Below are 23,863 nucleotides of genomic sequence, written 5' to 3'. Positions count from 1 at the left end.
TTAATGTGATTAAGGAAGTCAAAGACTTTTTGTCTCAAAGTTTCGAGATGAAAGATCTGGGAGAAGCTGATGTTATCCTTAACATAAAGCTGGTAAGAGAAAGTAATGGTGGGGTGACTCTCTCACAGTCTCACTATGTGGAGAAGATTTTAAGTCGCTTTGGTTATAATGACTATAAACATGTCTCAACACCTTATGATGCTAGCGTAATTCTGAGAAAGAACAAAAGGATAATGAGATATCAGCTGAGATATTCACAGATCATTGGTTCGTTGATGTATCTAGCTAGTGCTATGAGGCCTGACATCTAGTTTGCTGTGAGCAAATGGAGCCGGTTTGTTTCAAACCCGGGAGATGATCAATGGAATACTCTTGAAAGAGTAATGCGCTATCTAATAGGCACAATGGACTATGGAATCCACTACACCAGGTACCCTAGGGTACTAGAGGGGTATAGTGATTCGAACTGGATCTCTGATGCTGATGAGATAAAAGCCACAAGTGGATATATGTTCACACTTGGAGGTGGTGCTGTTTTCTAGAAGTCTTGCAAGCAGACCATCTTAACGAGATCAACAATGGAAGCAGAACTTACAGCATTGGACACTGCCACTGTTGAGGCTGAGTGGCTCCGTGAACTCCTAATGGATTTGCCGATAGTTGAAAAACCGATACCGGCAATCCTATTGAACTGTAATAATCAAACTATGATTGTCAAGATGAACAGTTCAAAGGACAACATGAAGTTATCAAGACATGTAAAGAGGCGGTTGAAATCTGTCAGGAAGTTGAGAAACTCCGGAGTTATAGCCTTAGACTATATTCAGATGGCTATGAACCTGGCAGATCAATTCACAAAGGATCTTTAACGAAATGTGACAGGCAATGTATCCTTAGAATTGGGCTTGAGACCCACGTGATTCTATAGTGGTAACCTATCGTATGTGATCGGAGATCCCGTGAATTAGGATGGTGAAACAAGTTATTGACTGATTGAGAGAAGATAACTTTTGAACAAGGCACATTCTAGCGGTGGTGCATTTCTCTTCTAATCTGTATGACAGGTTGGTGTAAATGTTAATGTGATCCAAGTGGCTCAGTGGAGCAGAGATGTTGGCCTACATAACATCTCCAAGGATTGCACCTATATGAGTTCGACTGCTAGTCACAGTCTATAAGATTGGGTGACCTCTAGATGCTCATGAAGAGGCCCGGAGTATGACTTATATGCTCCAAACCGCGAGAATGCTTAAAGTAGCCTAGAATCAGCAAGGGGTTTTGGTCAAGCTTGTACGAAACTGCCAATTCAAGGCATAGTCCATTGGTTAGTTGTGAATGAGTGTAACCTCTGCCACAGGTGGATGTTCAACTTAACAACAGGTGGATGTTCAACTTAACAGTCTTTGTCATAACACCGGTTTATCAAAATAGCAGGAGAACTGAGATCATTTCTTGTGTAGCTTGAAATTCTTGGTGGGGATTGTTGGAATATTTGGGCTAGGCCTATTTATCCAATAATAAAGAATTAAAGCTCATGAATAAATTCTAGAAAATTAAAAGTGGTCGAGTTGAGTCAAGACATGACGTGATGTGGTGTATGGTATGGTGCGATCGGATGTGATATGGTGCGTGGAGTGGACAACTTTTGCACCAAAGAGTAATAACCAGGCTATTAGTGGTCTTTCGATGGTCGGTGCTCTAAGGGGTTTCAATGGCATGGAGGTTATTAGTAACCTATGCTTTGATGGCCATTGCTCACCTTGAAGACGTCCATGTGCGTTCCCCTCGCTTGCTCACTCGCCTATATAAGAGGCACCTCACCTCTCCTCACAACACACCTCTCAAACTCTCAAAGGCATTCCTGCTTAGCAAGCCTCTATCTTCTCCATCATTGTTCTGTTGCTCTCACTGCCTTAGCATTCCCAACGCAAACTTCTACGCACACAGAGCTTGTGTGAGCAGACCTCCAGAACCTTGCTGCCTTGAGATCCTGCTTGGGATAGGCAGGCGATAAGGTTTTTGGGGACCGTACATCTACGTGACTGCTCATCCTGAACGACTACTTCCTGGTGGCCTTCGTCCTCCTGCTGCTACGTCTACTTCCCGATGCCTGAACGACTACCTCGTCTATGTTGGTTTTTCTTAACATCACCAGGATTGTCAGTCCCAGGCAACAACGCCAATACCATGGTGGTACGTCTTAACGATTACAGAATGAATCCACAAGCACACGGATATACCGTTGTAGCACTTCACCCGGAGAGTATTCGGGTATCACTATTTATATTTTCCCGTAGGATGGCATGGTGTAAAAGAGTTTACTAGGTACATAATCAGGACAAAATGGTTAAGCTATAGACTATATTTCATACAGGGTAAGTCATGATAAATGATAGATATGGGTAATGTGACACACACACTCAAGCCAATCTCAAGAATAAAGAATAATGAATAAACCAAAGGTTAGCGGGAACATACACATACAAACAGAGTCCTAAAGCATCTATTCATACAAGCAAGGGTTACACAAGGCATAAGGTTAGGGCATAGAGCTAAAACTCCAGGGAGAATGTCCTACACTGGTGTACAACCAGTCCTGTTACATCTTTCAGAACTCCTACACCATATCCAAACGTGGGGGAGTGCACTAACTATGGCAATTCCACCGTAATGGATGGACAGGGCTATCACCACCTGCCGTCTACCCTTACAACACCGTGGAGCATGGTCATATCCGAAGGATCCCGCATACCCAGGCACCACGCCCGTGTATGAGGTCACTACCCTAGCGCCCCCGGGTCTCCCACCCTTTGGATGGACAAGTAAAGTGCTAAGGCAAGCCCAAAGGCACAACGAACCGATATCCTTACCTATTTCATCTGGCCTAACCGTATACATTGGATAAGTTGTGATAAAGCAAGGCACTGTATGATAAACTATCAAGATAACATAACAACCATGACTGAACTCTGAATTATGAATAAGATACTGACAAGTCAAATACAAAGCCATACCAGAGGCTAAGGATTTCTCAACGACCTTGAGGACGACTAGCACTCGCTAAGAGAAGTTCTAGCTTAGCTCCACTAGCCTAAGGATTACAAGTCACAAAGTGAGAGAGGGAGAGAGGCTCCAAGTTATGGTGTGTGTGAATGAGGGGGGGAAGGCCTCCGTTTATAGCTTGGGAGGTCGGTTCCCGCCATCTCTAAGTATGGAAACATCAGCCACCACCTTTGAGAAGATAAGAACAATCCTTCCACCAAAGATCTAGGTGCTGGGAAGGCATCCAGGTTTGGCCGACCCCAGGTGGAGCCTCCCTGGCTACACCTTCCTCTAGCTGGCTGGCATGTGGGCTCTGGTGGTGATCCTCGGTGATTTGTGCCTTAATGTGCCCGTTTGGTCTGCCAGGTGGGCCCTCCTATCTTTGGGTAATCGCATGATAGGATTTTCTGTGCATTTTGCCTACATTTTCTGTATGTTTCCCTCCTATTGTGGACTTGTGTTCCTGAAATCAAATACTTGCAGGTACATGTGCAACTAGGTTATTATAAATAAAATATGCGAGTAAGGTGTACAATTTTCCTTTATTTATAAGTATAGTTGACTATCGGATTTGCCATTTAAGGATCGTCGACAGTCTACTTCCTGGTGGCTGTAGCTGTGTTCCCCAAGTGAACATCAAGATCGTCCCGACTACTTCCCGACGGCCATCTGCACTGCAGCGACTCAGTTCGGCTACATCGAATAACCCGGACCGACACAATATCCAGTCTTGGGAACGGCGCACTCGGTGCCTCCGGCACTGGTCCTGCCTTTAGGTACATTCTAAACCAACACTGGTTTATTTTCTTGTTGGTGTTATTTAGCGAAATTAATATGAACACGTGCACATGCTATGCTTCACTCACTATAGTCATGGAAATATTGCTGAATAATTTTTTTAGTTTTGGAATTAAAATGTGCCCGAAATTGCCTAATTTTCTAAAAGGTTGTCCCTTTTGATAATTTTGGCTGGCCTATCTGGAATTTCAATTTCACTTAACTTCCTTCATCATTGTTATCAGGTTCAGAATCTAGGCATGCTCTCTTCATATTTAGTTCTAAGTCCCACAGGATGGCAATTAATTTTGATCTTAATCTTTCCATATCCTCCTGCACGGTGGTAATAAGGATTGATATTTAGATTTGGAGCAACAATGAGAATACATGATGAGTTTTAAACCAACAATCTTAACTGCACTAAGCATTCCTAACTTATATGGCCAGACACACGAATGGCTTCTGATTGAACAAGTACGTCACTGAGAAACAACATATAATTTATGATGTGAAGAATCAAATGCAATCAAGATTCCATAATGAGTTTTGCATTATTTCTGGACCAAAGAAAGAACCGAAACTTCACATATCTGCAAGCTGAATCGAATTTCAAGAAGGGAATCTTGAAGAAGTTCAATTCAAACCTGGCATGTCCGGTGAACGTTGCGATCAAGCAAGCATTTGCCAAGATTGGAATAAAAGTGGCGTCCATTATTCTTTAAAATGTTGAGAATTATAAATCTTAATTCCAGAAATGAGACAATTAATCATGAATATTCCTCTGTTTCTGGTGTAGAAGCAAAGACACACATCACATTATTGCTTAGGAAAAAAATAGCCCCATGGCCTTGTGCCTCGAACAGATGTATTCCTCTGTTTCTAGTGTAGAAGCAAGTTCACTCTTTCACATTTCCTATCGATGCCTGCAGAATTGCAGAAAGTGAAGCCAAGGCACAACCACCACAAAAGTAATTCCTGATCATCACACAGTCATAGTTTCAGGTCGACTATAATAGATTGCTGGTCACCACAAAATTCCATTGAACAGGGATATCAACCAGTTAAACTATAATAGATTGCTTCAGGTCGACTAACTGCAGCTACGATATACATAATAAGTAACTAAAAGTATAAGATTACAATGCATTGCTGGTACACGACGCTAATGAAGTTACAAGTTACAAATAATATACTACCTCTGTTCCAGAATATAGCTACTTTTAGGTTTTCTCCAAATCAAAAGTTTTAAACTTTGACCGATTGAGAACATAAAAATAGTAGTATTAGTTTATCCATAATGAAACCAAATTACGATATGTAACTTTTTCTATTTAAAAGTAATTATTTTTAAAAATATTATTGGTCAAAGATGAATATATTTGACTTTTACCGAGTCAAAAGGTTGTTATATTTTAGGATGAAAGTAGTATGAATAGATCATAATAGTTAATTTGGTCCAAATACTGCTATATAAGTCTGTCTGTACTCTGCACTTGATCAGGCATCCCCCGGCTCCGACGATTGGGCATCCTCGTCTGTGAGCCACCGGTGCCTGAGCGCTTCTGCCGCAGTGAGCCTCTTGTCCTCGTTGACGCACAGCAAACCACACAAGACCTCGCCCGAGCCTGTGACAGGTCCGACGGCAGGCCCTTGAACGCCGCTACCCCGCGGGAGTCGATCTCGTGGCCCAGTTGTATCACCTCCATGAGGAGGTCCGCGTCTACCTCGACGTCCATGAAGAGGGGCTCGCCGGCGAGGAGCTTGAACATGACGCACCCGAGCGCCCACACGTCGACTGCCGCGCCGTACCACCGGCTGCCTCTGAGCTGCTCCGGCGCGAGGTACCAGAGCGTGCCGATGGAGCACGGGTCCCCGGTAGGGCGGGCGTACCGGCATGGCCATCCCGAAATCGCAGATCTTAAGGGCGCCGCCGGGGTCGACGAGCACGTTCTCAGGCTTGATGCCGCGGTGCGGCATGCCCGTGGCGTGCGCCGCCACGCCGCGCAGGAGCTAGGTCATGGCGGCCCGCGCGCGGGGCTCTAGGAAGGCATCCGCGAGCAGGGGCGGAGGCAGCGTGATGCCTCTGTATTCCCGGGAATACCCAATATTTTTTTTGCATTTTTTAAAAATCAAGTATACTTCCAAGTTTTTACACATATACATATGGTGTTGGCCTTAAATCCTCCTACCAAGCCAACCCAAAAGGTCCATGAGTCCACAAATCGATCCCTGGCCTCTAGGACTCCTTTCTATCGATCCTCTCGGCTTCTCGGCGCTCGTCCACTCAGCATCTTTCCCCAACTCGCAAAATTGAATCCCTACCCCAAATTAGCAAATTCCAAACCCTACGCAGCGATTAACCAAGGCATCGAGCAACAGGAGGATTGGATTCCGCCTCCGGCCTCCGCGATGGCGGCGGACGGCTAGCTCAGGGCCTCGTGCGCATGCTCCGTAGGCCGCAGCTCCGCTAAGGTCGTGTGCACGGCTGCACAGCAGGTCGCCGGCAGGCCGGGAGATGCTTGGGCAGGCCAGCAACCTAGCGGCGGAGCGTAAGGCCCTCGATGAGCTCCGTGACGAGAAAGAGGTCCCCGGTGGCCGCGTCGGTGGCCATGTCGCGGATCTGCAGCATCGAAGGCGTCCTGCTGCTGCCGCGGGTGGTGTGGATCCACCACAAGAGAGAGTGGGGAGAGGTGAAGAGCAAGAGTGACGGAAGAGGTAAAACGAAGAGCGAGGGAGAGAGTGAAGTGTACCAACCTATACAATAGATGGAAGGCACTGTAAATAACGGAAGAGATACTTTCTAGCAATATTCAGAATAGTATCAGACGGTATTCCACCATCCATATTACCGTGAACTTATACTCCGTGGCTTCTTTTAATTTGCTCATGAATATTCAACGTATCAGAGCGTAAGAATACTTAAAAAGTGGACGAACGCTTCTTGCAGGCAAAGGCGGGTCTCCCGTGTCCGTAATCTATTTCTCAAGGCGACTTCGCAATTCCAGTAAAATCAGCAGATGCCGCCGCCGGAGAAGCAGAAGCGGCAGCTCGCCCGCCTCTGCGACCTCGTCGCCGCCTCCCTCCTCCCCCACCTCGTAAGCAAGCAAGCAACCCTGTATACCGGCGCTGGTCACCGCTCCACGCCTCTGTCTGACTGACCTCCCATCCCTCGCACCGCAGGAAGCCGAAACATCGCCGCCACGGCAGCTCACGCGGGAGGACGAGCGGCGCCTCCTCCTTGCGCTCTCCAGGGTAACCCCAGCCGTCCTGCAGTGTTAAATTGCGTTTCCGGGGGCCGCGGCCTGATGGTTTATTCCGACATCGTTTCAGGTAAACAAGGCAATTCGAGGATGGAACCAGGAAGAGGAGGAGGAGGAGGAGGAGCAGCGATGGTGTGAATCCGATCAGGTATTTCTTTGAATTCAATAGATGTGTTTTCGTTCGATTGTCAATCTTCTGTGATTCCTGTTAGTTTTACATGGCCGATGTAGTTGTATGATGTGTGATTTACATTGGTAAATTACTAAATTGCGTCTGCCCATGGTTTGTTGAACTATAACTGTATCTGTTTCACAAGTAGTACAGTAACCATTTCATTCTGTTGTGTAACGTTCTCATGGAACTGCTGGGATCTGACAATCGACAAGTATTTGACCAATCTGCAAAATTCAGTGGTTTGGAATTGTGAGCACTACAGGGCTTAGGCTTACAGAATGGAAAACAGTTTTCACCAGAAGTCAGTTAGCCCATGATTGACTTTGGTTTGATGAAATCATAATTCTTTGTTTGATTATTCCGTTTGGAGCAAATAATACATCCAATTTCCATCTTAAATCTTATGTTTGATGCTTCCATAACCTTTCAATCTCAGTCCACGTGGGCTGGAGGCGCTGGACAGATTCTATTTCTAAAGCAGTATGATTGAGCGAATCTGATTTCGCAGTACTTTATAGCTGCTGACTGGAAAACTTGATTCAACAAACATCCATCTACAAGCAAATGATTTCTGATAGCTTGTTCGTCTACTCAAGTGCTGTCTTTGTGCACACTGTATGTTGATGAGATATTCATGTTTTTGCTTTCATTTAGAAAATTGCTTCATGTTCTGGAGAAGGCCATAGTTGCTGTTTACCACCTGGACAGCAGCCATATGATGGATTTGGCTGCCTGGAAAGTACGGTCTCCATATTGGTAAAATATCATATGCTGGTTTCCTTGCTTTATGCACCCTGTTTTCATGAAATATCAGTTGGTAGGACCATCATATGGCCCTTCTCTCTTTCATGCCGTTGTACTTATGTAGGCATACAGGGATGTCTGCCTGTTAGTGAGCAACATCTGTTTTGAGTTTTGACTTGGATGTATGCAGCTTCTTTCTATGTAATTATGTATCCCAGTAAAGTAATAAGGAAGCAAAGTGACCACCACCCTTGGCTAATCTGCTCAGCAATATGCAGGACTTTGTGTTCTAGTACCTCATTCAAGGGGCATAATGTTCTGTTGTTTTTCAGAATTAGTCTTCATTGTATCTAACCTTTATTTGTATTTACTACTTCAGTATTACATTCAAATCTGAGCCAGCACTAGACTTTTTTCTTACATCTCATACCCTTTGGTTTGTTTTAGTCACTTAATTTATTCCTTGAAGTAGCAGTCGAGTATTAAATGCTATGATGTTCCTCTATACAGTGTCTGTTTGTAGTGCTTTTCATGCCACCGCATGGATAGCTTGTGCGGCACTGTGTTAAGAGTTTACATTGCTATAGTGTTGTCCTGGTATAAGTGTTTTTTAAGGTGAACTATATGAATCTTTCGCACTACCCATTTCATTTATAATCATTAGCTAGTATTGTCTTATTTGAGTTGTTTGTACATTGTAGAGCACCAGCATGGCTAGTATGTTACTAAAACTTTCATGTTATGCCATCCTTTTCAGGTTGGTGTCCTTGGTTTCTGTAGTGACTATGTCAAACACTCAGCTGGCAATATCCTGGTTTCCATATCCAGTGCCCTAATTAAGTTTGTATGCTTCTCGTATTTTCTCTTCTCTTCTTTTGGTGCACTCAGTTTAGACACCTGCTTATTCCATGGCTGTTGCTGTATTCCTAGGAATCTATTTGGATTCAGTTTATTGAGCTCGTCTGGATAGCTATACATGCAGCATCAAAATGTGTTCATAGGTGTTTGGATGCAACCCTGGCTGAGGCAGCTCCAGCCAGGCAGTGCCGCGAGCTGCAGGTATCCGAAATCGGACACCTGGGAGTGCTGCCTGGACCAGGCAAGCTTTCCATGGTGCAAAGCAAACAGGCCGATAATGCTTTATCTTCTACAACTGACTCCAACAGCCACAACATTACTTGTTCAAGCACCAGCATCACAAGCTTCATGACAGTACTTGACCAGTGTGGTCTCAATATCAGTGGGCAAATAATGCCCAGTCTCTTTCAAGTGTTACATGCTATCTTAAAGTTCCTTAAACACAGTGACAGTGAATTGAAAGACAACTTCATTTGTCTATCCGTTCATCATATTCAGAACATGCCTTGGGTTAGTTTCCACCAATTACATACCGGAGAACTTGCCAACTGTGTCAAGGATAGCGGATTTGGCTTCTGTAATGATTCAACACAGTCCGGAATCCTGACAGGCAGTCTTCTCCAGCTACTGTGTTCATTACTTGAGCAAAGTTACCTGGAAGGTACAAATGGACAAGATATGTATGTGAAACTCGTGGATATAGTTCCCAAGATAGCAACTTCTTTACAGGTGCAACATGATGGTCCCGAAAGCCTTTATCAGTACTTAAAGCACAAAATTCTGGTAAGTTCAGACATTCAGAGCTCTTCTGCATTACTTATTGCTAGTTACTCTGGCTTCTTGAACACTTGTTTCACTTTTTCATGCAGATGGTAATGATACGGCTAAAGCCTTACATACAGCAAGATTGTTCGCATATTGTTTGTTGTCTGAAATTACTTCGGCAGTACTTTCATGACCCTATTCACGAACCTATCTCACAACATATTGCTAAACTAGATAATTGTTTAGAAGGATCTCCTTTTTTGTTGAACATGGTAGGTTTAGTTGAGAGTCAGGATAAGTCGACTCGGCACTTGCAAAGGCAAGCTATTTATTTGTTCCTTAGTTGTTGCATACGTTTGTCTTGCAACAGAAATGATGGCACAGTTAAATGTTCATCCAAGAGGAATGATTGTTTCTTGGGCCACAAAGTGCAAGGCTGCAGTGATCACTGCAGTTGTGTTGGCTTATCAGAAATTTCAGACTGGTTTCAGAGGTGTTATTTAGACATGAGTTTTGATTCAAAATCATCAACAGATTTTGCGTTATCCTTTCTGGAATTGTATATGGAGGAGGTATGCATCTATGCCCCAATGATGAATTGCTAAAGCAATTTGTTATTGTTCTAGGGAAGCACAACTTAACTTTGGAGCCGTTTAATTTATTATCTTTCTTGGATAATTTAGATTGGCATCAGCTGCAAATTTCTACTTTAGTTTGTCTTCACTAGTCAATATATGTACGGCATCACTCAGCGAAACATCATGACCAATCACCCTTAATGCTAGCTGCTAACTAACACAACCTATCTCCTCTATTCTCTGTATCTGTCAAACTGAGTTAGAAAATGCTGAAGACAGTTATCTGCTTTTTTTTTGCTAATTTATCAAATATTAACAAGTTCATACTTCATTCCCTACTCTAAAGAAGGCCCGCCACTAGCTTTATGATTCTGAACAGTCTTGGTAATGTTCAACGTTCATTCATATTTCAGGATGACATGCTATTCAGTATTCTCTTACAGCTTTTAGATGCTCCACTCATTTTCCTGAAAATGTAAGTACAAAAATATTGTTTGTTACAGCTTTCCTGAAGATGCTTCTGTAAGTTGTGACCTTTTTTGTCCAAACTCGCAGAGATAACATGAAAACTACTGAACTGATTGGTGCAAAACTGTTCTCAAGTATTTTCGACCCAATTCATCTTTTCCATCTATTGCTTTTGCTGGTGAGTCGATCCACATCCATCTATTGCTTTTGTACAATGATTTCTGTAAGATAGCATCTTAACATTCAGTTCATGTTCATCTCATGGTACAAGTGAATAGTATGGGCCATTGGTCTAAAATAGTCCTGGGTAGGGGATATGATCCTTGTGTATTTATTTACCTCTTGGGTTATGGTACCATAGCCCACAGGATAACTAGGAAGTTAATTAATTAGAGCTGTAATCATGATCAAGAGGACCCGGATAAGATTCACATTTGTTATGGGACATACCAAACAAAATTCAGTACATTAGGACTCATTAGTTTGCTCAACCTATGGTACATTTTTCTTCATTTAATTTTTCAAATTTACTCTCCTGTTTCACTTCATAATGCCTATTTGAGCATAATGTTAATTTTTTCTTCAATAAAATTATTCTGCAGCTGCACTATGATCACATGGTACTAGTTGACTACCTCATATCTAAAGATGTTGGTGTGCATTGTGCTCAATATCTCTTAAGGTTGGTAGCTATCTTACATTTTTTTGCTTGTCCTCAGATGGAACAAAGTGTCTTCTGAATTGTGACTTTTGACCTATCTTACACACTTATACAACACAGGTGCCTACGCTTGGTTTCCCAGTCTTGGCATGCTTTTGTAGATGATTCCGTTTACTTGACAAAAATAGAAAGACTTGACTGTAAAAGACAGAGGACATCCAGGGATATAAATAGTGCTGGAGCCTGCTCAAGTAAAGAGTATAAGAATGGTTCTGGTTGTGATAAAGAAGCCAAGAATTCACAGAAGCTTTTCCTTGATGCTAAAGTATGTCTTTATTCATTAAAGAGAACAGTGGAAGATCTGCAAAAGAAGGGTTTGTTCCCTTACAATCCAAAGCCCCTCCTTAGAAGGTTTGTTATATGGCTATGGCTTCTTTATTTTTTCTGTTTGTGCTGTTTGATACCTTATTCTGCTGCTGCTTTTGCCTCTTCAATTCCTTTTGGCACATTAACTCAGTGGCATTTGCTAACCTAATACTTGAATTGTTATTTTCAGCCTTCCATTTCTCGTTAGGACCTAATCTAGTTAATGGTATTCTTGCCTGCTAGGCATTTTCTTGCACCATGATAAGTCGCTAGGACATAAGAGTCGTGTTCAAATTAGGTTTTGGTCATATGAATGATACATATATCTTTCATTTGCAGCCTGGCCAGGTTTGAGCAGCTGTGTGAGCAGGGATGAAATTTGAGTTACATAAAGTGAGGACTACTATTTTTAAGGTTGAAGAGTGGCCTTTTGATAATAATCAGATAGTTCTTCAGTCATGACTTGGTTTGGTTCGATTTATATATTTGGTAAAAGGGAAGTGTAAATGCATCTTCCCATCCATTATCTGATCTAGCACTTGGACATGGAACATTTCAGAAATTGCTAAGGTACAATTTTTCATTACACATTAAGCAACACCATAACTAGGTGGCACTTGCCTTCTTTCCATTGTACATTAATCCTTTTGACCTGTGTCCTTACTCAGATCGACGTGTGGATATGTTTTGGTCTATCTTTCATGGTGCAGAATGATGCACGCAGAAAGATGGACACAGGAGAGATGCATGGTTGCATGAGGTAGAATTTGACCCATGACTTCAGAAGACAATTTTGTCACTGTGAAGTCTTTAAAAATAGGCAAGTAAGGAGTGATACATCATAAGACCCACATGATGTGTTCACCTTTGGATTGCATAAATCTGGATTATTATAAACTGAAGGGAAATGTTCTGAAGTCAGCTGGATATAACGAGAGCATGGGCATGGTTCATCTGGAGGAAGCTGGTAGTGTATCATCTGTGGGGCCTGGTAGCATATCATCTGGAGGAAGTTGGACAATTGCAGACCATGAAAGACATTATTTAGCGTATCACCTAATTGAAAACTGGAGATTCAGTGGGGTTGCACAAATAGTGGAGCAAATCAACAGTCTAAAATGCACAATAACTGGGCATAAAAACACTGATATGATGATATCGTATACATTGCCTTTTCGCGAAAAAGGCATTTGCCTGTAAAAGTTCGTAGATTTCCAATTTATTGTTTCACAAGCTTTTCAAGACATTGTTTCACCCTATGCAAGACATTGTTCCCCCAAAACAGGGGCAAATCTTATGGGCACCTCCTACATGCTAGCACTTTCTAACTGTTTGCAACATTAAGTAAACAAATACCTGAAGAGTTATTTGAATTATGAGATCTGTGGCTCTTTTACCTAATCGCAATAGGAGATTTCGTACTGTTTGCTCCAAGGCAGCCATGTCAGCAAGAAGGCAATGATTTGATACTTGAAACTACCCATCCAATATATAATTTATTAATGTTGTTTCATAAATTCAGCACAACATTTAAATTCATGACTCGTCAAGAATTGCTATCTATATCTAATTGGTTTGATTTAGATGAAATTGCTTGGTTCTATCTCTTTTTAAAGTTGATGTCATATCACTAGAAAATTCTAAGTGGCATACTAATTAATGAGAATGGAACCAGTCAGGAGATGCTCCGTTTTTAGGGGCCGTTCAAAAGATAACCCGCTTCTACAAATGGAGCAGAGTTATTGTAGCAATTTATCCGTCCCTGAAAATGCATTTTCAGGGGCGGGTGATGGCATCACTCGTATGTCGGTGTTTTATCGCCACGCCCACCGAGGGATACCTCCGAGGTGGTGTGTTTGTAGGTAGGGGGTCGCCGAAATTATGAACTCGAAGGTGTAAAGGAACGCAAGTTTTTAGATATGTTCGGGCCGCTGAGAGCGTAATACCTACGTCCTATGTGGTTTGTATTGCCTTTATTATGATTGGGTGATCTCCTGGGTGATTCTCTGGATGATCATTGGGTTCTCCCCTGGAGAGGATCCTGTCCGCCCTTTTATAGTCTGGGGGATAGGTTTACATGGAAGTTCTAGTCGGATACATGCCCTAAAATCCTACCTAGGTACTTTTCTGGTAGTTCTCTACTGTATCCGACTAGTTTTACTACTGTAGAAGCAGTTCTACTAGCCTACGAGTAGTTACGATAGATGTAGGCGTGGACCATGTTCCAACTCTTATCTTAGAAAAAGTATGCCACATGTACAGTCCCGTGTATCCGTGTCTGATAAGCCCCCGAGCTCTTCATAGCCAAGTATTCCAGGTGTCCAAGTACTTCTGAAGGCGTCTTCATCCTGAAGATGTCCTCCGAGTACTTCCTTGACTGCATCGAGGCTGCAAGGTGCTCATTGCCCAAGTAGTTGTTTTCTTTTATATGGGGTGCGATTAAACTCGCACTCCATATGGAGTAGCCCCCAAGCCTTAGGCTAACTCGTAGAATCAGGCTGAGAGTTAATTCAATCTTGAGTCTTCTGTCCTTATCTTCCAGCAGATTTGAAAAATAAGTCGCTGATGACACGTGTCCCGCAGCCCTCGAGTCTTGAATCCAAATCCCCAAGTTTTGGAATAAAGGGTCTAAAGAATCGTGGCATGCAATCTTCAATGCTGAGAGCCATGTCGTATCCAGCCCCTGAGCCTGGGAGCTAGATGAGTCACATAAGATACGCCTAGGAGTCAGTGGCGCCAACCCCCGAGCCTAGATAACGGCCAAGTTGCCGTTGAATCTTGAACTGTCGATGGAGCAGACTAGTCGAAGTCGATTCCGACTAGTTTTGAAGCAGCCGTCAGCGTATCACCGAGTAGAGTCGATTCTAATTAGCTTGTAGGCAAAACGAGTAGTCGAAGTAGTCGCCAGCGTGTCGCCGTGCATTCTTCACGAAGTCCAGTAGTCGCTGACGGTTGGTGATGAACCCAACTAGTTGGAGTCGAATCCGACGAGTAGTCGTTGTAGTCAGCAATGTGTAGTCGAGCGTTCTCGCGAAGTCAGAGTAGTCATTGGCGAATGTTGATGAAGCCAACTGATCGGAGTTTGAATCCGACTCGCCCAGCAGCACGGTCCAGATCAGGTCTCCTGTAAGGTAAACATAAAAGTATGTTGTAACTGATAAGCATGAAACCGTCTTGGGAGTGTTGCCCTTGCAATAAACTCCATGTATAACTAGTCGGTAACTAGTAAACGGAGAAATATTGAAAGTATGGGAGCAAGTCGCCGTCAATAACACAGAGCACTAATCGGAGACTAGTAGTCTGAACGTTACTGGAAATATGGGATTAAAACCCCTTCAGTACACTACGCGTAGTACTAGTCTAGGACTAGTAAATGGAGTTTTACTATAAATATGGGAGCGAGACCCCTTCAGTAGACTACGCGTAGTACTAGTCATGAACCAGTAAAATGGAGTGTTACTGGTAAGAGTGATGCCCCTTCAATACACTACGCGTAGTACTGGTCGTGAACCAGTAGAACGGAGTTATACTGGAAGTTGGGAAGCAAAGCCCCTTTAGTAACGAAGAATATTAGTTGAAAACTAGTAATCTGTTACAGAAAGTATGGAAGCAAGATCCCTTCAGTAAACTTGCACGTATACCAGTCGTGAACCAGTAAACGGAGTTGTACTGGAAGTATTGAAAGGTGACTAGAAGTCAATGAGGGAGAAATAAATCTTGCTGGTAGCTTCAATCACATCCTTGGGCAGACCATGAGAATGCACATGTTGACTTGTGAAAACATCACGGTTGGCCCTACGGGATTGATGACGAGATCATTCACGTGAGGCGATGAGTTCCTTGGGCGGGACAAGTCTCGGTTGGCCCAAAAGAAGGGACAACGCAATCCTGCACTTGCGTTGGTACAAAAGTAGGCGTTGAGTAAGGATGTCTCGACTAACCCAAAGGGAGTCCTTGGGCAGGCCATGATATGTCGTAAGTTGCCATGCGAAGATGTCTCGGTTAGCCTGAAGGGATACCTTGGGCGGGCCAAAACAAGTCGTATGGCGCTGAAGTAAGGATGAACGAACATGCCCTGTTTTGGGTGAACTCCTTGATCCCCTGACCGAGTGATTGAACGGATTCTTTGGGAAAAAAACCCCTTGTGTCGAGATAAAACTCGAGACAATGGTTAATCAAATTCCCTAAAGATCTTCGTAAAACCTCCTTGAATAGGGTCTCAGTCTTCTTGTGGGTAATTAGCGATCTTGATTCACTGGTGATTGCCGACAAAGTCGTGTCGCTTGTTGATGAAGCTGCACCAGTTTGTTGAAGATCCCAACTAGTCGGAATCGACTCCAACTAGTCACTGGTGGTGTGAGTCCTGCTTCCGGCTAGTTGTGTACTTGAAGTAGTCATCGGCGGGTCACCGAGTGCCCTGGCAATGGCGAAGTAATCGTCGAGGATTTGAGGGTCGTGTCTGCTTGGAGCGGTGCTTGGCCCGACAAGTTGTCGGGGTTGGTGGTGCAAAAGGTGGGCTAAGCTGGATAGCTTCAAGGGTCCATGCCCTTTCGATACCCTGGCCTGCCCTTCCAAGATTGTAGCGCAAAAAGGTGGGCTGAGCCGGGTACCTTAGAGGACTCGTGCCCTTCCGATACCCAGGCCCGCCCAACCAAGTTGTAGGTGAAGAAATGTGGGCTGAGCTGGGTAACTTGCAGGACTTGTTCCCTTCCTATGCCCAGGCCTGCCCAACCAAATCGTAGGCGAAGAAAGGTGGCTGAGCCGAGTAGCTTGGAGGACTCATGCCCTTCCTATGCCCAGGCCTGCCCTACCAAGATGGAGGTGCAAAAAGGGTGGGCTGGGTCGGGTAGCTTGCAGGACTCATGCCCTTCCGATGCCCTAGCCCGCTCTACCAAGATTGAGGCGCCATCAGGCCGTGGTGGCTGGCTGGTCCTTCTTCGACTTGAAGTAGACGATCCAAATCCTCCTCCGACTTGTAGTAGGCGATCCAAATTCTCCTTAGACTTGTCGTAGACCATCCAAATGCTCCTTCGACTTGTGGTAGAGGACCTCCGACCGAGGGGGATTCGGTTCGTGGGGTTCAGAGTCATCGATCGAGTCATCGATTGCACGGTTGATTTCCATGCGGGTGGTATGGTTGCTTCATGCTGCTTCTAGTTGGGAAAAATTGAATTCCGTCGAACCCATTGGCAAAGTTGTGCAGGAGTAAGACCCCTTCAGTAAACTACATGTAATACTAGTCGAAAACTAGTAAACGGAGTGTTACTGAAAGTTTGGGAGCAAGGTCCCTTCAGTAACACAGCAAATTAGTCGGGAACTAGTAATCTGTGCGTTACTGAAAGTGTTTGATAGATAATCGCGTAGGTGCTATATTTGATTAATTGACGGGTTCCACTAGTCATTGCCAAACGAGGCAACCACTCTTGGCAGTCACATGGTTCGGTTGTGTCAAGGTTCCCTGAGTTTAGCAAGGGAGTCGTGATTAACCCGAGTAGATGAACATAAATAGCGACCCTGACTAATTGGTAAAAAAGTGGTGCTTTTGGGTGTACGAAACTCTTGTTTCGAGATACGGTCCCAAAATAATGGTTTAAACAAACGAAACACCAAAAGAACCCTCAGAAAACCTCCTCGAATCGGGTACGAAACTTATGGGTAAATCATTAGTCGGGTAGTCCCGTCACCTTTCATCGTGGACTCGACGGAGCTCCTAGGGCCCTCCAAAGGGCTTGACATTCAAAAGTAGAATGCTTGCTCTTCAGGTGGTACAAGCATTGCCCATGGAGGACTTTCTCGAGTCGTTTCTTTGAACTGGGAGTCTTTTTCCTGCGGGTGGATTGTTCCACGACTTCTGGCTTGCGCTTCCGAGTAGTCTCCAAGTAGTCGAGAGGGTGTTGATGGCGGGTGGTGCTGTAGGCTTCCACTTCTTTGCGCTCCTGTCACCTGGCAATGATGATATTGCGTGCGTCCTGGCCAGCGTTAATGATGTCTCGAAGGTCACCCATGGAGAAGTCGTGGAGGTTACGACTTCCCTGCTGGTTCATCTTGACGGCACGGTGCCTGCGTTAGGTGCGCTTCGCATTGATGAGCCTGCGGCATTCCTTCTGGATGTCATCATCGTCGTCCACCTTGATGTTGGATGAGGATTCACTATCCATTATTATGTCCACGTCTTCGTCGAGTGGATCAAGAAGGTAGTTGTCGTAGTCATCTAGCTGGACCCACTCTAGGCCTTCACAGTCCTCATCAATGTGAATCATGAGTACTTCTCGATTGAAGCATTTGGCACGCCGCATCACTTGGCCCTCGTCTTCGTTGTCAGATGGGGGAGGGGTTTGCCCTTTTGAAAGGGGAGTTCCTCGGGTGTGGCAATGAATCATGGTGGACTTGATTTGAGGGACCTGGAGGGTTTCTTGCCCTTCCGCTGCCCAAACCTGCCCGACCAATCTGATCCCCTTACCAGACCCTAGGCCATATGAGTAGATGGATCCAAGTGATTGTCGGAAACCATAGCCCGTTGACGAGCGGTGGCTTCTCCATCTCCGAGTGGTGGAGGATGATCAGAATCCTCTTCCAATACGGAAAGGGTCCTGGGTTGAACCGTCTTAGCTCGATCTTGATCCGTGAGCGATTTGTTGATGGAGCCAACTAGTCGGAGTTGATTCCGACTAGATGTTAACCGAGCGGAGCTAGTCATTGAGTAGTTTGCGGCTCAGTCCCGACTGGTTTCTAGTCGAGATGAGTTGTCGAAGTTGTCGTTGGCGCTGCCTACTTGTCGAGGCAGTCGTGACTGCGGTGCGAGTCGAGTAGTCAAGGTTGTCGTGGCAGCCCGTCGATGTTGAGCATAGTAGTAAAAATTTTTGGCTCCCTAGGGTCGATTCACGGAAGGGTGGATTGTGCCATAAGGCGGGAGTTGAATTCGAGTACCTCAGAGGGCTCTAGACCTTTCCTGTACCAAAAACAACCTTGCAGCGTGGATGTTATAGTTAAACCCAGATGACTACCCGAAAACGCAGAGTAATCATCGAGTTGTGAGTGGATAACGAGAACTGGGGCCTCCCGACAAGCGATGGCTCCCACGTCCCTGAGTCCTCCTCGGTCCGGAATTGTGATTGACGGGTGCTCTTTTTTTGAGTCAGAGTCGTAGTCAAGATCGGGGGGCCCTGACGCACGGTGGCTCCCTCGTCTCGAATCTTGAAGAGGCGATCCAAGTCTTCCTCCAAGTCGGGGAGGGACTTGGATCGCGGAGCTTCCTCAGATTGGTTTGAATCCGATCCGAGTCCTGGTGCAGTACGACTTGGAGTCGCATAAAAAACGGACGTGTATTCAATCTGCCTAGGCAGATCGGGGAGCAACAACTCGTCAAGATCGTCGATGAAGGAGTCGTGGTTGCTACGTTGAGTTGCTGCAGAAGCCTCCGGCTTCCTGGAGTTGATTAGGTGGCTGTTGAAGCCACCTAAACCGTTGGCGACGCAGATCCAGGAGCCGAAGATGAAGGTTGTGCCCTCGTCGAGCACGTTGCTAGTGAAGCTGAGGGATGCCATCGAGTTTTCCAGTGGATGCTCGATGAACACCGCTACTTGGCGCACTAGCTGTCGGTGTTTTACCACCACGCCCACCGAGGAATACCCCCGAGATGGTAAATTTGTAGGTAGGGTGTCGCCGAGATTAGGAACTCGAAGGTGCAAAGGAACGCAAGGTTTTAGACAGGTTCGGACCGCTAAGAGCGTAATGCCCTACGTCCTATATGGTTTGTATTGCCTTTGATGACGATTGGGTGATCTCCTAGGTGATTCCCTAGATGATCGTTGGGTTCTCCCCTGGAGAGGGTCCTGTTTGCCCTTATATAGTCCGATGGGATAGGTTTACATGGAAGTACTAGTCGCATACATGCCCTAGAGTCCTACCCGAGTACTTTTCTGGTAGTTCTCTACTGTATCCGACTAGTTTTACTACTATAGGAGTAGTTCTACTAGCCTACGAGTAGTTACAGCAGATGTAGGGTGTGGGTCATGTCCCAACCCTTATCTTAGGAAAAGTATGCCACAACCCTTATCTTAGGAAAAATATACCACGTGTATAGTCCCGTGTACCCGGATATGACACTGTCCCTGAAAATAACCACCATTTTTAGGGGCGGGTGATGTCATGACATGTCCATAAAATAGTGGCCACTTCCAGGGCGGGTGATGGCGTCACATGCCCCTAAAAATGCATTTTTAGAGGGCGGGTGATGGCATGACCCGCCTCTACAAATAGTCCCACACAAAAGAAAATTCATAACTTTTTCATATGATCTCGAATGAAGTCAAACTTTGTATCAAAATTGTAAAGATTGACGAGACCTACAATTTTATAATTGATAACTTTTTCATTTAAGGTTATTTAATAGTCTAAAAAATTATTATAAGTTGTCTAATGGCTATTACTATAGTATCTCGTACCACTCAAGTCATATTTTGAGGTTTCCACAATCTTAACCTAAATATACTTGACATATTTTTTATCTACAGTTCACAATAGCAATAGTATAGTGTAGAAGTTTTATTTTTTTGATTTGTTTTGCTATATGTAAAGATTTAATTGAATTTTTAGAATAAAGTAGAAAAATATTTTTAGGGGTGGGTCGTGGCATCACCCACCCGTAGATATGGATTTCTTGGGGCAAGTGATGGCATCACCTGCCACTACAAATTAGTTTTACGATTAATATAAAAGAATAGCATACCTATAGAGTCACATGTGACTGTGTAGTACGGTGGAGAGAAGGTACACGCAAGGCTTGAGGTTTGCGGTTCGAACTCCGGATGATGTAAGTGTGCATATTTCAAGTACCGGGCCTGTGGTGATGGCTGGTTGGCTCTAATATTTTTTTATTTTTTATTTTGTTATTTTTGATTTTTTTCATTTTCTAGAAATTAATTTGTAGGGTTCCTAGAAATCAACTCTTAGAGGCGGATATTTTACCCGCCCATAAAAATAGCATTTCTAACCGCGTGAAGTGGATACCGCGTCCGATCCTAAAAAATATTTTTACCCATCCCTGAAAATTCATTTTTTTCATTTTTAGTAGTGTGAGCAGGCACCTGCGACGTTGGTCACGAGAACGAGGTTGAAGTAGTCGTGCCCGTAGATGGTGAACCGCTCGCCACCACGCTTCACGCACGGAACCCTGCACGCAGAACAAGTTTCAGAACGGCAATCCATCCTTCTCGGTTAAGTGACTGAGAATGAAGAAGAGGAGCAAGTTAATAATCAGCCTTAGCTCACCTCTGGTAGATGACGGCCGGGGGATGATGCCGGCGCGGGTGTCGGAGCCGATCTTCTCCCAGGCCGGCTGCGCCATGTCGAAGTGCGGGCGCACCGTGTTGCACCACCCGCCGTCGGGGAGCTCCCAATTGGGCGGGTAGAAGTTGGTGGCGGTGACGGTGACTGTGATGCCGCGCTTGCACTACGTCGGGTCCGTCTCGTGGTCGCACGCGATCTCGTAGCACTGCCCGCAGGAGGCCTCGTCGTTGAAGAGCGCCGTGCTGAGCGCCGCCGTGCTCGTGCCGTACCCGTGCGAGTACAGATTCCCGTAGCCGCACGCGCCACCGGCCGCCACAACGCGGCATGCATCGATCGTCACCATGAGTTTGCCAATTGCCATGCGCATGCACTTGCATTTCTTGATGACATGATTAGTGAGCTAGATAGTTACCCATGGTGTCGGAGGCGTCAGCGCCGCCGTAGAACGTGGCATGCGCCTTGAGCCAACGCGTTGGTGGCGACGCCGTCTGCGGCCACGGCCAGCGCCCAGCCGAGTGCGAGCAACACGGCTGCGAGAGCTGGAGCTGGAGCCATACCGATCATCGATCTCCAGCAGAATTGAATAGAACGAATCGCAGAACGAATCGCACTAGGTAAAAAATCGACAAAGAAGACACCTATATTAGTGACGTGAAAATAAAACGTGTCACTAATATAAAATTAGTGACGTGTACCGTACAAATATCTTGATCCTAACAAAGTATACCTCTGATTTCGACATATCAGTGACGTGTTTCAACAAAACGCGTCACTAATGATATGTGCTAAGTCATCAGAGACGTGTTTTATAAACCACGTCACTAATATTAACATTCATTAATGACCCGTTATCTTAAACCACGTCTCTGTTTTGCCTTTGCAGGATCCGAATATTTTGTAAAACGAAGTGCATCTTTCAGCCTTTAATCGCTGTGGCAGGTTCGTTCATCGCTTCCCCTCCCCATTTCGAACCCTAGATCCCCAATTCGTGTCTGACTTCTAGATTGGACTGCTCGATTCATGGTGGGCGAGGGGAATAGGTATTGATGGTGTGCCCCAATTCGTGCCTGATTTCTTGGTTGGACTGCTGGATTCGTGGTGGGTGAGGGGATTAGGTGCGGATGTTGTGTGCCAAGCATATGTGGATCCCGTTCGTCCGGTTGATTCCTGTGCGTTGCTTGGTGGTTAGCTCGTGGAAAACGATGGCGTCATTTTGACTTTGTGGGCATGCACGTATCATGATCTGGGGCATGGTCCTGATAAGTATCTTGTTCATGTTGAGTAGTAGTGAGTCAAACTGATGGTTTTTGTTCCACAGAAAAAAATCAACTAATAATCATGTGGTGTATGCTACAATTTAGTGTGAGTCAATAATGCAGCTAATCGAAGTTTGTGTGGATTTGCAGGGCTGGAAATCTTCTGGATTGATTTGCAGAGCTAAGGTCAGTTCTCTCACTCTAAAGACAATTGTAGTGTGTTGTCAATTGTTGTGCTGATGTGCTCTACCACTACTTGTGCATATTCAGAGCATAGGTGAGTTTGTCTCAGATATGTTTTGTAACTCGTAATAAGTAGGTAGTGTGCTAGCTTGACCATTCTTGGAACAAATTGGGCATTTAGCTGATGAAAGATGCTTGTAGGTACTAGGTAGCTGATGAATTTGTTATACATATGGTCAACTTAATGTAGCCCTGTTTTTGGATAAAATATAAACTGATTGGAGACACAATAATCAGTTTACTGCTACGTGCTGTATTTGTTAGCTGTCTTCTCATATTTAGCCCTGTTTATGAATTTGTTACTTCTTTCTAAGGTTATGAATCTGTGAAAATCTTTGGAAAATGGCTGAATGTGAGGATATCCACCCTCGTGTCCATGAGAATGGAACTGCAATGATCAAGGTTAGGAACTGCTTCTCTTAGCCTCCTTTTCTTCTCTGGAACTGCTAATAGCAACCTTTTATCTCTGAACATTAATCTCATAGCATGTATTGACATAGTTATACCACGATGTGCAAAAATGCACCAGAAATATTCTGTACATGAATTTTATGTTACTCTTTCTGAATTAAGCAATAAAAGAAGCATGTATAGTTCCTTTCAGGTTCCTTCAGCATGTCTCACAAGTGTTAGCACTTCACTCAAATTCATTTGCCGAGACGGAATTCTGAACATTTGCTTGACTAGCATTCGATTCCGTCTCCACATTCCCCACATCTGTGAAGTGTTTGATAGAATGTCGATACTGTGAATTTGTATGAAAAATAAAATATGTGGTGCCTCTCTTATTCTGCCAATTATATCAAATGGATCACCTAATTAACTAGTGTGGAACGTGAGGATTGATGCTTGCTGTCCTGTTATGCTGACATAATGGAGGTTAGCATAAGCTGAAAAATACGCGTCATTAGCTTGGAAAATTGTTTCTGGAATAGATTTGCAAATACTTAGTTGTGTGGGTTTTTGTGATTGTTAAAGTGCAGATCATATCATAGTGAACTCAAAATTGATTGTGGACATCACTTTTTTCCATGTTACCTGCAGTTTGCTAACCATGTATTTACCAATTTTGACTCTAGCATTGTTCCTTTTCTTTCCAGGTTCCTTGCTATCAGAGACAACAAGCTCCACATATATAAGCCAACAGTAAGCCACTCTTTTCTGATTTTTTAATGCATAATGTTAAGATGCAGTAAGTATTAAAACTGGTGCTAAGATTAAACATCAGGTGAAAAGCATTGATTCGATCAGTCTGTGCTTTGCAATTCACATTTGCGATTCCTTCTGCTAGCTCAGTTTGTGCTTTGCAATTCAGTTAATGAAATTGATTGTGATCTAACATCAGGTGAAAAGCATTGATTCGAATGAGGTATAAGCAGGAT

General features: G+C 44.4%; 2 protein-coding genes and 1 pseudogene across 6 annotated transcripts; 1 reads left to right on the top strand and 2 right to left on the bottom strand.

Moving 5' to 3' along the window:
* Positions 1 to 4,715: 4,715 nt before the first annotated feature.
* On the bottom strand, positions 4,716 to 5,796 carry LOC112895626 (putative cyclin-dependent kinase F-2). Its single transcript, XM_025963606.1, has 3 exons — positions 5,710 to 5,796; positions 5,424 to 5,645; positions 4,716 to 4,742 (listed from the first exon to the last, which is right to left on the bottom strand). Exons 1-3 carry the CDS (start codon positions 5,794 to 5,796, stop codon positions 4,716 to 4,718), a joined length of 336 nt encoding a protein of 111 aa, XP_025819391.1.
* On the top strand, positions 5,293 to 13,089 carry LOC112889787. Of its 5 annotated transcripts, none has more exons than XM_025956566.1 (14): positions 5,316 to 6,534; positions 6,767 to 6,914; positions 7,000 to 7,071; positions 7,150 to 7,227; positions 7,909 to 8,010; positions 8,756 to 8,842; positions 8,929 to 9,639; positions 9,726 to 10,193; positions 10,613 to 10,674; positions 10,755 to 10,845; positions 11,270 to 11,349; positions 11,449 to 11,739; positions 12,034 to 12,264; positions 12,363 to 13,089. In XM_025956566.1, the coding sequence occupies exons 2-13, from the start codon at positions 6,837 to 6,839 to the stop codon at positions 12,068 to 12,070; spliced, it is 2,157 nt and encodes a 718-aa protein (XP_025812351.1). In that variant the 5' UTR covers positions 5,316 to 6,534; positions 6,767 to 6,836; the 3' UTR covers positions 12,071 to 12,264; positions 12,363 to 13,089. The 5 variants fall into 5 exon arrangements, with proteins under 5 accessions (XP_025812372.1, XP_025812351.1, XP_025812358.1 ...); XM_025956573.1 differs by having other exon boundaries at positions 5,316 to 6,647; positions 12,405 to 13,089; XM_025956558.1 differs by having other exon boundaries at positions 5,316 to 6,647.
* A 4,670-nt stretch (positions 13,090 to 17,759) lies between these two features.
* LOC112895618 lies at positions 17,760 to 21,537 on the bottom strand (annotated as a pseudogene).
* Between the last annotated feature and the right edge of the window lie 2,326 nt (positions 21,538 to 23,863).

This window comes from Panicum hallii, chromosome 1 (assembly GCF_002211085.1).
Source record: "Panicum hallii strain FIL2 chromosome 1, PHallii_v3.1, whole genome shotgun sequence".
Taxonomy (NCBI): Eukaryota; Viridiplantae; Streptophyta; class Magnoliopsida; order Poales; family Poaceae; genus Panicum; species Panicum hallii.
This window is presented reverse-complemented; position numbering and strand designations above follow the sequence as displayed.